The sequence below is a fragment of the Nicotiana tomentosiformis genome, chromosome 1 (genome assembly GCF_000390325.3).
Source record: "Nicotiana tomentosiformis chromosome 1, ASM39032v3, whole genome shotgun sequence".
Classification (NCBI taxonomy): Eukaryota; Viridiplantae; Streptophyta; class Magnoliopsida; order Solanales; family Solanaceae; genus Nicotiana; species Nicotiana tomentosiformis.
The window spans coordinates 40,783,608-40,796,841 of record NC_090812.1 but is presented as its reverse complement, the minus strand read 5'-3'; the positions used below and the strand labels follow the sequence as shown (position 1 = coordinate 40,796,841).

Below are 13,234 nucleotides of genomic sequence, written 5' to 3'. Positions count from 1 at the left end.
ACATCAGGGAAGAACATCAGAAAAAATCGAAAAAGCACCTGAAAAGTGAACAAAAACTACTTACGGCCAAAATTTCATTCCTTAGGGAACGACATCCTCTCCTCCGGAATGATATCACGGGTCCTCACTCGGATATAACGACCCATCCAACCTCGATCCTTGTCCTCATCGATGCTCAATATCAATGCCTTCGATGAAGTCTGATTAGCCCTCGAAAGATCTGAGGCTGATACAGTCGGATAAGGTGGTTCAGAGAAAAATCCAACCCTCCAGCTTTGGTAGAGAAGAAGCGCAATAGGATCACTATACGCCATAAAGAGGGATGGATTTGGCCAAGGGTGGCTTGATACCTTTTGCAGAAATCAATAATCACCGGGTCGATGGGTCCCAGTGTGAAGGGATGAGTGTAAATACTTAAAAACCCCTCCACGTAAGTGGTAACATCCTCGTCGGAAGACGGAATTTGCAGCACGACCTCGGAACCCCAGTTGCAATCCTTTCGGACGGCCTCGAGGTGATCCTCCGTTATAGAGCATATATACATCGATACATGTTCACATCGACCCGAAAAGGAAGAAGGGTTCTCCACCTTAAAATTGATTTTTAAAATGCACGGGCTAAGAACATAGTCATGGACTAACGGCTCCACCGGCGCCTTATCATCAGACAGTCGTGAGGAAGAGGCTTTGTCCTTTTACGGTACAGTTTTGGAAGTTTTCGCCATTGATTTGAAAGGAAAGAGTGCAAGGGAAGAAATGGACAGCACCAAAATTATGGTATGAACCACCCCGTAGCAGCAAAGTAGTGAGGATAAATAGGAAAGTCTGGAGGAAGAGAAGGCGCAAAAATGGTAAAAGTTGTGTGAAAAAATTATTTATAGACTAAGGCCTGACGGTTCGGTATCCGCAGTAGCCGACCAACGTCTGACACACATTAAATGCCTCGGTAAAACAGAGCTGATGGGACATCAATCGCATACGTCGAGATCGGGTTCGATAGAAACGTCGGCATAAATTTGATCGAGCCGCAGGGAAATCATATCGTTCCTCACCACATCCTTTCCGAGAAACGAGGGGATTATCTGTGTACGGTCAAAACCGATTCTCAGTCATAAAGACCGATCGAGACAATAATATTTCAATCGAAGGGTATCCGCATGGCGAGCTCGGACGATTTCCGAAGTAGAGACGTTGAGCTTCGAGCCATAAGACCATTCAACCGCAAAACTATCGAACCCGAGTCTGGATTGGACTACGGGGTAACGACGACCGACGCAGGCCCCGAATATCGATGCTCCAAGGCAGAACCGAGCTCGAATTAAGACCGGGGATTCGATCTAGTACCAAGCTCGAGTTAGTACCCAACTCGCAAGACAAGAGCCGTTACAACCGCACCTAGGGAGAGAATCTTGGCGAGAATCGAGGGAGAGACAAACCATCATGGGTTCTTCACTATATGTATTATTTTATATTGTTACTAATAAATTAGTGACCCTCTACTATAAAAGCAAAGATAGACTGCAGTAGAAAGGTGGCTCAAGATTTCATTGTGCTTGTTCTTTTAATATTTTTCAATCTTCCCTTCCATCATTTTCTATATATATAGCAAAATACTTATATTGTCATTTATATCAAAGAAATTTGCATACCTTTAGAACCATATTTAAATTTAACGTTATCCAATTTTTCGGGTAAACACTTTCTTTAGTGAATTTTTTGTTTAGGTGAATACGAAGTCATTAGATTTGGTAGGGTTTGGGAAGCCATACTTTGGTGGTCGCAGACGTTAAAATTTTTTTCCATTTATATAAGACTATAACGTTGAACTTTTTTTGAAAATAAAAGTTTCAAATTCATCAATGATCTCAAACTCTTAAATATTACTCCCCGGTCAGTGATCATTTTACTATTTATTTTGGTCCAAAATAAGTGTTCATTTACATAATCAAAAATGAAATTAATTTTATTTTTTCAAAATTTTGCCCTTATTTACATATTCTAATAAATATATTTTTTTCATCTAAGAGTTCGTATTTTCTTAATGAGTGTGATAAATATAAATGATCACTTATTATGGATCGAAGGGAGTAGTAGATTATTTATAAAAGGATATTTAGTGCATTTAGTATCGTTATAAAAGATGTACATATTTCAAATAAGGAAGAATTTAATAACTAAAATTTTAGATAATTTTAAAATCTTAAAAATTAAAAAATTAATTAAATTACAATTTTGTTCAAAGTGATCGTTATAAAATATGTACATATTTCAAATAAGGAAAAATTTAATAACTAAAATTTTAGATAATTTTAAAATCTTAAAAATTAAAAAATTAATTAAATTACTATTTTGTTCAAAGTGAAATTTATTTTCCGAAGATAAAAAAGACGAAGGTAGATTATAATCATGCCCAATCAACATTATGTAATGATAAAGTCTCGTAGAACTGGAATGGACGAGCAATCATTTTCTGTTTTCCTTCAAGGTGGGGAAACCAAGAAATAAATAGGAGGATAATAGTTGGAAACAGGTGTAGTAACTTTCAACCCGTGACACAGATAAGATAAATCCAAAACAGCAAAATGCACCGACAATATCAAAGTGCCAAACCGTGAAAACTATCTCTAATAATTAATTAATTCCCCACGTTAAGAAAAAAGAAAAAACGGAAAGAGCCAAAAGGAGAAAATCCCATTAAAATCCAAAAGCAGTACTTCAGCTGCAGGTTTCACGAGCAACGCCGAGCTTAGAATTGGGAACGTCAAAGAGGAAGCGGTGATTCTGTTGCTGCCAGTTGGCGATGACGTTGAGGACGGAATTGACAGGGTCGGCTGGGGAAGCAGCCATAGCGAGGCAAGTTGTACTGCTGGAACTGCTGCGGATTAAGAAGTTGTCTTGCGGCAGCGTCACGTTCATGCCCGCAAACATCAGCGTTATTGTTGGAATTGTAATGGGGACGGTGTAGCAAGTGTCGAATCCGCCAAGGCTTGTCACGGTCGTGTTCCTTCCCATTCTCCTCCTAAACTCGTTCCTCACTGCCGTATACGCTGGCTCCACTAGCCTCGTGAATACCGTTCCTGTCGATTGACAATGCCTTTTAGCAAAAATTGGTACATAGAATTATAATTACAGATATATTGATCATTGTTAAATTAAATACCCGAATCAATTATGGTGCCGGCACCGGTGGAAGGGTTGAAAGCCAAAGCACTGGGAGGGATGTCAACGATTCTCCGGCCGACTTTAACTCCGACCAAGTTGACATAATAAAAGGAAGATCTCCTTGGGTTTCTTAGCAATTGAGTTGTCTTAATCCTTTTGGGCTGGCCATTTGGGCCCAACCTGAGTGTGCCGGAAAAGTTGGGAGACTTGTAACTGGGCAAACAGTAGGAGAATGTAGACTGGTAATGGCTTTGGGTTTGGGACAAAAATGACAATGGGCCTCGACCCAAACCTAATAGCCCCTGGGGTGGCGCGGAGCTGCCGGTGGCCTTTTGTACACAACCAAAGGTATATGAAGGCACGGCGTCAGTGGCGAGTGTCAATGTGTCTTGTGAGAGATTTGCAGCTATGCTGGAGCCGCCGTAGGTTAGGTTGAAGCCGCAGCTGCTGCCACCGCATGTGGGATTTGGTACCTGAGAAAAATATTTTTTTAGTAATAATTAGCATATACACAAATAAATCTTGTTGTGTAAAATTTCATATAGTCCAGCTGAACTTATTTGATACTGAAACCTAGTTATTGTGCTTTATTCTTGGAATTCCTATTGTCCATTTTACCAGTAACATCTTATATTTTAGCGACATAAAAGTGTCTTACAAATAAATGATGTTCTTTTGTGGAATGAGAATGTTGACCAAATCATGTGACTAAGGGTCACGGGATTAGTTATCTCGGATAACTCTACCGCTAATTGCTCCAATGTCGACAAAGCCAGGAAAGAGGAAACAACTTTTCAGTTCCCACGCGCCATACGAAGCTCGTTTCCTATTTTAAAAAATTCACTAGCTTTTCTTAAATTATGATCATTTTCTTATCCTGAAAGTTGTGCTTAATAGATTATTATGTTGAAAGCTGTTTAATCCTATTTATACGAAGTGCTCTAAGCCTATTTTGAGCCGAATAGGATCATTAAATTGAAGACAGAGAAAGCGTTACATGTGGTAGGTGTGCTCTTATATACTACTAGTAGTATATAAAAAACATGTGGTTGATATGCTATCGCTGCAGAAATGTAGATAATTTCTAGTACTTCAACATTAGAAGTTAAATGCACGAAAAACTAGTTTAGGAAATTAGGAAATCTTTCAAAATGCTGTTCCTCCATTCCATTTTGTACTGACACTCTTTCCATTATAATTTATTTTAACAAGAATAACACCTTCATGAACTCTTTTACATTAAACTTCCTATACAACTCTTATAGCTAAAGAGATGTAGTGATATGGTTACAAGTTACAAGGACACTTTAATACATGTCAAAAGCCTTTTTTTACTTCTTAAATTTTATGTCGAGACAAAAATGGCATTTTTATAAAATAAAACGGAGAGAGTAAAATGTAAGAAAGGTGTATAATAAAGTTGGTTTGAAAGGTATAATGGGGTACCTGGCTGCATTGTGCAGCTCCACAGCTAACATTCTTGAAAGTGGTGGACTTGTCTGATGCAAAAACAGTAGAGGAGCAACCAACACAACCACTGCAAGGGAACCAAGCAACATCATTGCTATTATCCACAGCAACCAACAAGGTTTGAGGTGGGGTTCCAATCTTGGCCCTCACTATGTAAGTTGGGCTCTGTATAACTTGTCTTCCCGAAGCAATTGGAACAAAAGATCTCCCAGCCACAAGACTAGCAAACAAATCAAGTCTGGCTTGGTCTTTGGACTGCATTTGGAGGACAGTATCAACCCATGACTGGGGAGCATTGTTCCTAAGAGGAGAGCAAGGGCTGTTCACATGTAGGACTTGTAGTGTTGAGCCTTTGTCTGCTTGGGGAAAGCTGCTGCCACATTTGGGGTTGGTTAGCCCTTTGGCTAGAGTGAAAAATAAGAGAAGGGATAGTAAGAAAATGATAGAGCCCTCCATTGGCTTGTGAGAGTACTTTGGCTTTTGGTGTGGTTTAAGAGGTCTGCTTACATGTATATATAGTTGAGGAGGCGTACTTCTTTTGATTATTTCCTTTTACAATTTGCACTTTTAGTTGAAATTTTGATAATTTCTGATTTTTGTGCTTGATTTATAGTTAAGCACATTTAATTTATAATTAATTAAATTATGCACTTTACTTTTAATCTTTTTGATTGTGAACTTATACGATCTTAATAAATTATTAGCTGTAAAACCATTTAATTGCTCATGTGTTATATCTAGTTTGTAGTGTTACAGTATTTCATAATTGAGGCTAGTATAGTATTTTAAATATAATCTATATCTTTTATGTTAGGGACAAAAAAATATTTTGATTAATCCGATTAATCAAGATTAAATATGCTAAGTGGAATATCACATGTATCAAAATTAAAATTTACATAACTGAGGGATCAAAAGTTCAATTGCTCTTTTACTTTTTCACTCTTTTCGAAAAATATTGTAATAGTTCATCCCGTTAGTGATATTTTTCGTTCTAAGGCTTGTTAACTTATATACCCAACATAATTCTGTCTAAAGTCTGGGACGTTACAAATATGGCAACTGAACTTTCGGAAAATAAAATATGGAGAATGAATTTGGAATAAAAATTAAACTGGATATTATACCATGAAATTTTCACTTACTATTCTTTATTTGAACATGGGTGGGAGAGTACTCGAGGAGGCCAGTGTAGTGTAGTGTCTAATCTATGGACTCTAGTTTGATACAGACTGTATTCCATTTTCCCTGTGTATGATATCATCTCTGTTCTCCACATAGATAAGATGATATTATTTCTTATTCAATTTTTGGCGATTTTTTATCGTCAACCTTTTCTTGTTTTCTTTTTACGACCAATGGAATATGGAAATATCGACATACATTAAGCAACAAGCTTAGTGAACTGTCAGTTTTTAAACCATCTCTGATCTGCCAAATCTAAAAACAATAATAGGAATATATTTGTAGTTTAAGATCAACGTACCATTGGAGAATATTAGTGTGTAATTTAGTGAACATTAGCACATGAGGGAATGATTGTCAGTACTTTCTCATGCAGCATTGTGAGATTCGAAATACTAATAATAGACAAATTAGAGTAGGGACACTTAAAGCAATAAAAGAAGGTTAGTGTAGTGATTATTATCGTGGAGTACGATCTTGATTTGATACCATACTCTATGTGCCAAAGGGAAAATAACTTGACCCCTAGATTTTGTTAGAATAAAGGGACCAAGTTTGTTCTCTATTTTATTTTGTATGTGAAAACGAAATTTAAAAATATAAATAAGACTTTTGAATGTTGAGATCTTAAATTAAGGCGCATATAACATACTAAAAATATATTTTGAATCTTGTGATTTTAAGATAAGCTGACAATCTTCATTTTTCCTCTTTCATCTTTGTAGTTATTAGATAAATACACTAGCATTTTCTTCCAAAGCTGGATCATGGAAAATTGACTGATTGGTATTCTTATTGCTTTTAACAATTCAAGTTAAAAGAGATGAATGGTAGGTAAGATCAATACAATGAAACATTAAACTTCTGGAGACGTCATAGATAACTTTCTAAATTAGAGGTAATTGCATTGAATTTTTGAGCTAGAAAAGGAGGTGTTAGTAATTGCACAATAGTTACCTATTATGCATATAAATCCTTCTCAAGGACTTAATGAATCTAGACCTAGTACAAACCTTAAGACAGAAATTTAAAAAACCATGGGCAAATTTTATTACATATGTTAATTTTTTCTTTGGATTAATAAAGATTTTTCTGTAAACTAAAAAAGAAAAAGAGAAGAATCTGATGATTAACTCTTCACCTGAAAAGTTAGCTAAAAGTCTTCTCTGCAAAACCAAATGGTCATTTAGTGGAATATTTGTTGCAGATTTTCACTTTCGAGGTTAGTTCCAACTTCCTAACTTTCTATAGAATCATTGAGTTATCTTAAAGTAAAAACACATCTCTCTGAGCAAAAGGAAGAACATGAAGGGTTTCAGCTTTTCAAAATTTTCAGATGAACAGTGCAATAATTCAATTACTTTTCCCTTTCCTTCTAGTTTAAAACTGATTTATCAATCGACAGCTTAACTCAGGTTCGTGAGAACCAGATCACGTGCAAGTTTCCTGAACATGGTGGAATTGAAGAGTCCGGAACCAAAATATGGTTCTTTTGGACTCAAAGAACCAAAATATGTGGAAAAAAACAGGCTACCTTAATATGTATAGCGCGTGTAATGTAATTATTTGCGGAATTGAATAGAAAAAAGAAGTGGGAAATTTTATTGCTCAATCAAAGGAATTGCAATTAGAGTTTAGGATTACAAATTCAACTACTCTAAATGATAATACCCAGCCGTAATAAGCTTTAATGGAGTTCCTGAAATGGAAGAAGAGAATTAGGTCGAAGTGAATTAGAATTTGGGGAAGAAGATCGAAGAGAGAAAGAAAGAATATAGAAGAGAGAGGCAGTTGAATTACCGGTAATGACATACTCATTCCGTTACAACTAATGGCATTAATAGCACATTAGAATAATCTTCCGCCATTGGATTCTAACTAATTGATTAGATCTGGGCCCTCCATCTGTGCAGCCCTTTTAATCTCTAATCTCGCAGCTGTCCATCTACATGCTCACGATAATGCCATGTGTCCGCGCATCCGCCCTTTATTTTTAAAACCCTAATTGATTCATTACTTTTCATTTCCCCACTTCTCACACAACCTAAGTATCCTAACAATATCCCGCCGATGAAGAACGACCTTATCCTCAAGGTCGGATATGAGCTAGCTGAGCCACAGATTCAGGGAACTGACTCTTCAAGTAACCCCACTCTTCCCAAGTAGCCTCATCGTTTCCCAAGTTAGTCCATTGCACAAGCACCTTGACTGTAACGGCGTTGTTGCGCTTGACCATTCGGCGTTGTAAGATAGCTAAGGGCTGCACCAAGATGCGACCATCTGCACCACAAATATGAGGTCATTGTTATGAGCTAATAGTTGGGCCCACGCGCTTCTTCAACTGAGAAACATGGAAGACCGGATAGATCTGTGAACCACAGTGCAACTCTAATCGGTAAGCAACTATACCTATTTTCTGTAGGATCTTGTATGGACCATAATACTTAGTACTCAGCTTAAGATTCTTCCTTATAGCTACTGAAGCTTGCATGTACGGTTGTAATTTTAGATAGACCATGTCTCTTACTCCCAGCTCTCTATCTGATATGTTCTTATCTGCGTAATACTTCATCCTTGCTTGTGCTTGGTTAAAGTTTGTAGCATTTGTTGTCTCTGTGCAAGAAATGACCCTACTGACGTGTGAGTAGAGTAGGGAAGTGAGCCCAGTGGTACCTGTGGGGGAGGAAACCCGTATAGAGCTTGGAATGGAGTTGTCTTGAGTGAGGTTTGGTGGTTGGTATTGTACCACCACTCTATCAAAGGTAGCCATCTAATCCATTGCTTGAGATTAGAGAAAGTCATAGCTCTTAAGTAAGTCTCCACGCATCTATTGAGTCTCTCAGTTTGCCCATCAATCTGTGGGTGGTAAGAGGTTGACAAATTCAACTTAGTACCCAATGATCTGAATAGTTTTTGCCAGAACTAACTTGTGAAGATGGCATCCCTATCAGTCACTATGGTTTTGGGTAACCCATGCAGTCTGTAGATTTCCTTGAGAAAAAGGTCATCTATGTCTTGTGGAGTGTAAGGATGTTTTAGTGACAAAAAATGCCCATACTTTGTTAGTCTATCTATCACTACCAAGATCACATATTTGTGTCCTGATTTAGGAAGTCCTTCAATGAAATCTATTGTTATGTCTTGCCAAGGCATTTATGGAATGGGTAAGGGCTGCAATAGACCTGGGGAAAGCACATGTTCATTCTTCACCCTTTGACAAATGTCACATTCAGAAACTCATTTAGTGATTTCAGCTTTCATGTTAGGCCAGTAGAAGACTCCCTTAATTCTTATATAGGTTCCCATTTGGATAGAATGACCTCCTAAAGGTGACTAATGCAGAGCTTCAAAAATTTATTTCTGAGGTTAGCTCCCCTTCCCACATAGATCCTCTATTTGAATCTGATGATGTCTTGCCCAAGAGAGTAGTGGGGTTTGTTATTAGGAGTTGTGATCAACTCAGTGATGAGTTGAGAGGCTGAGGGATCATGTTCATAGCTTTGCACCACCTCTTGCATCCATGTAGGGTCTGTACTGGTGATAGCATTCAAGGTTGAATGCTCAGGCTGTCTTCTAGACAATGCATCGGCTACCCTGTTTTCTGTCCCCCTTTTTATATTGCACCTCATAGTCAAGTCCCAACAGCTTAGTTAGTCCTTTTTGTTGAAGTGCAATAGTCACTTTCTGATCTAATAAGTACTTAAGACTGTGGTGATCTGTTCTGATGATGAAGTGTCATCCTTGTAAGTAGTGCCTCCATCTGTCAACTGCAGCTAGCACTGCCATGTAATCCTTCTCATAAGTTGATAACCCCCAATGTCTAGGGGCTAGGGCCTTGTTGAAAAAGCTAGTGGTTTTCCCTCCTGCATCAACACTGCCCCCATTCTTGTAGAACAAGCACCAGTCTCCACCACACATGTTTTATCAAAGTTTGCTAAGGCCAAGATTGGGGCAGTAGTCATAGCCTTTTTAAGGTTTTGAAAGGCTAAGTATGCTTCTAAGCACCATTGAAATGGATTTTTCTTCAGTAGGTTGGTCAAAGACTTACTGATAACCCCATAAGACTTGACAAATCTCCTGTAGTAGCCTGTTAACCCAAGGAATCCCCTCAAGGCCTTAATAGAGTTTGGTGTGGGCCAGTTAACCATTGCATCTATCTTGGCTGGATCAGTGGTCACCCCCATCTGTGATAATATGTCCCAAATATTCCACTTTATCTTGGTAGAAAGAGTATTTTGACCTCTTGGCATACATTTGTTTTCTCCTGAGCACTTCTAGGAGTGCCCTCAAGTGCACCATGTATTCCTGGACTGTGGAGCTGTAGAATAATATGTCATCAAAGAAAACCAGCACAAATTGCCTTAGGTAGTCTTAAAAGACATGGTTCATAAGGCTTTGGAATGTTGTAGGGGCATTTGTCAAGACAAAGGGCATGACCTTAAACTCATAGTGCCCAAGGTGTGTTCTAAAGGCTGTTTTATGTATATCCTCCTCATGCATCCTAATCTGATGATATCCTGCCCTTAGATCAATTTTAGAAAATACATATTCCACATGTAATTCATATAGCAAATCATCCACTAAGGGTATTGGAAACTTGTCCTTAACAATCAAATTGTTAATCTCCCTATAGTATATACAAAATCTCATTTTACCATCATTCTTTTTAACCAACAAAATAGGTGATGAGAATGAAAAATGTCTAGGTTGTATTATCCCATTGGATAACATTTCTTTAACTTGTTTCTCTATTTTATTCTTTTGGAAAAAATTGTACCTGTATGGCCTGATGCTTATTGGTGTTGCTTCAGGTTTCAAGGGTATGAAATGATCATGGTGTCTCTTGGGGGGAAGTAATATGGGCTCAGCAAAGACATCAGGATACTGCTGCAACACTTCAGAGATCTCTGAAGGTAACACCTCTAGTAATTCCTTCTTATCTTCTATTTTTTTTGCTGATATTGTGAACAAATGCCCCCAAAATAGCTTGCCCTTCCTGATTAGCTATCTAATACTGCTGCCTGACATGCTCTATAAATAGGCTTGATTGTATATCCCCTTAAGCTCCACTTTTTTACCCTTGTGGGACACTACAGCCTTGTAGGCCACAAAATCCAACAGGACTAGATTGTGAGCTCTCATCCAATCTCCACCTAGAATCATGTCACAAGGTCCCAATTGAATGAGCCTGACTGAGTCCTCAAACTCTATTCCCTGTATCTTCCACTTGAGTGTGGGACAAGTGTACAAACTCATTAGCTAATTTTCATTAGCTACAGTTACCCTCTTATGTCTAGCTTCTCTCAAAACACACCCAATTTGCCTAGTTGTCTCAAAATCAAGGAAGCTGTGGGTGCTTCTTGAATCTAGTAGAATAGTGAGCATTTTTTTTTTGATGTTCCATTAAGTGTTATAGTGTTAGGAACCTCAGTTCCTAATAGGGCATTGAGACTAACAATTTCTTCTATCACTTTTTCATGATTGTCCTCACTATACTCCATACCTGGTACTTCCCCCATTTGTTCCTCCTTATTTTGCTCCTCTTCAGCAGTCATGGCATTCAGTTGCTTATTCTTACATTGGTGTCGTGGGACCCATTTGTCTCCACACTTATAGTATGTATTGTGGTTCTTCTTGTTCCCTGCTCCCGCTGCATTAGTAAACCCTTAGACCAATTACTAGTAGATCTATTCATAGTTGGGTTTGTAGTCTTCATTGTTCCTATGTTCGATGGAACCTTGTTCTTCCTATTTTGGGCTTCAATCACCTTCTCCTCGAATCTGGCCTTTTTCACTACTTGACTCAAGGTGTAAGGGTTAAGCATTTTAACAGTATGCATAATCTCTTCTTTGAGTCATTCGATAAAGAATTCTAAGAAGAATTCCTGAGGTATAATAGGTATTCTAATCAATACCCATGTTTTAAGATCTTCAAATTTATCCAAGTACTCATTAACCGTGCCTTTTTGTTTAATTTTTTTGAATTCACCAATCAAATTGAACTTACTATTGTCTGCTTCTACAAATGTTTTGCAGATTTCTTCACAAAAATCCTTCCAAGTGATTGTTCCCCTGCTGACTTGATAGGGAAAAACCAGGCTTCAGCCTTTCCCACCAAATAAAGGCCTGCAACCTCTAATTTCTGTTGTGGGTCCAATACACGATTGTATTGGAAGTACCTTTCACATCTCCTTAGCCAAGAACATGGGTCTGTCCCTACTCCATCAAAATAGGAAAATTTGAACCTATGGCTCTAATTGCTCCTACTCATGAAAGATTCCGACTGATCTCCATACCTGTTGCGAGTTCGTGAACTGTCCAGTTGCAACCCTTCTCCAGGACCACTAACCAGCATCCCATCATGAGAAGGAAGAAGTTTCTCCACCAGTAAATCCAACTTGCTGCTCAAATCCTCGAATTTTTGATTTGTTGAAGTCATATGCTCATGTAACTGATTTTCTACTTTTCTAATATTTTCCTCGGTAGTTTTAGATCTGGTCTCTGTAATCGTCATTCTTTAGGGCCAAGAAAGTGCTATGATACCAATTTGTAATGTAATTATTTTCGGAATTGATTAGAAAAAAGAAGTGGAAAATTTTATTGCTCAATCAACGGAATTACAATTAGAGTCTAGGATTACAATTTCAATTACTCTAAATGATAATACCCATCTGTAATAAGCTTCAATGGAGTTCCTGAAATGGAAAAAGAGAATTAGGTCAGAAGTGAATTAGAATTTGGGGAAGAAGATCGATGAGAGAGAGAGAAAGAAAGAATATAGAAGAGATATGAAGTTGAATTACCGGTAATGACATACTCATTCTGTTACAACTAATGGCATTAATAGCACATTAGAATAATCCTCCACCATTGGATTCTAACTAATTTATTAGATCTGGGCCCTCCATCCGTGTAGCCCTTTTAATCTCGAACCTCACAGTTGTCCATCTACATGCTCACGATAACGCCACGTGTCCGCGTATCCGCCCGTTATTTTTAAAACCCTAATCGATTCATTACTCTTTATTTCCCCACTTCTCAGACAACATAAGTATCCTAACAGCGCGGTGAAATACCGCGTTATATTTAAACTTAAATGGGCGGGAAGGCATAGCTTCCTTATTTACCACGCTATAGTATAGCGCGGTAAATAAAGGCGCTATACCTACATAAATACTATCTTCTTACCCAAAAACAGAACATCCCCCTAAAAAAAGAGCCAAAACTTGCGGTCCCCCCTCCATTTTTAACGAAAAAAAAAACTCGGGTGGAGCCCATCGGTCCAACAAAAAGTGTAGATTCTCGGTCCCACATCGTATCTAAGGTGTTATCTCGTAGTGGGTTGCTTGTTTCGGCTCCAAATCACCAAATCTTCAACTTTACAAAAAAAATAAATCGAGGTATTGCGACTTATTTTTT

At 38.0% G+C, this 13,234-nt stretch overlaps 1 protein-coding gene across 1 annotated transcript; it reads right to left on the bottom strand.

The window, feature by feature from the left end:
• Window positions 1–2,451: 2,451 nt before the first annotated feature.
• Window positions 2,452–5,125, bottom strand: LOC104090259 (aspartyl protease AED3). Its single transcript, XM_009595320.4, has 3 exons — window positions 4,608–5,125; window positions 3,160–3,634; window positions 2,452–3,076 (listed from the first exon to the last, which is right to left on the bottom strand). Exons 1-3 carry the CDS (start codon window positions 5,085–5,087, stop codon window positions 2,715–2,717), a joined length of 1,317 nt encoding a protein of 438 aa, XP_009593615.1. The 5' UTR covers window positions 5,088–5,125; the 3' UTR covers window positions 2,452–2,714.
• Window positions 5,126–13,234: the final 8,109 nt, after the last annotated feature.

What these genes read in the sequence shown, in the direction of transcription:
- LOC104090259 (XM_009595320.4), bottom strand. Translation starts at nt 5,087, where the DNA reads ATGGAGGGCTCTATCATTTTCTTACTATCCCTTCTCTTATTTTTCACT. An exon ending in GAGCTGCACAATGCAGCCAG is followed by an intron (nt 3,635 to 4,607) that starts GTACCCCATTAT and finishes TATTTTTCTCAG; the next exon opens with GTACCAAATCCCACATGCGG. An exon ending in CGGCACCATAATTGATTCGG is followed by an intron (nt 3,077 to 3,159) that starts GTATTTAATTTA and finishes GTCAATCGACAG; the next exon opens with GAACGGTATTCACGAGGCTA.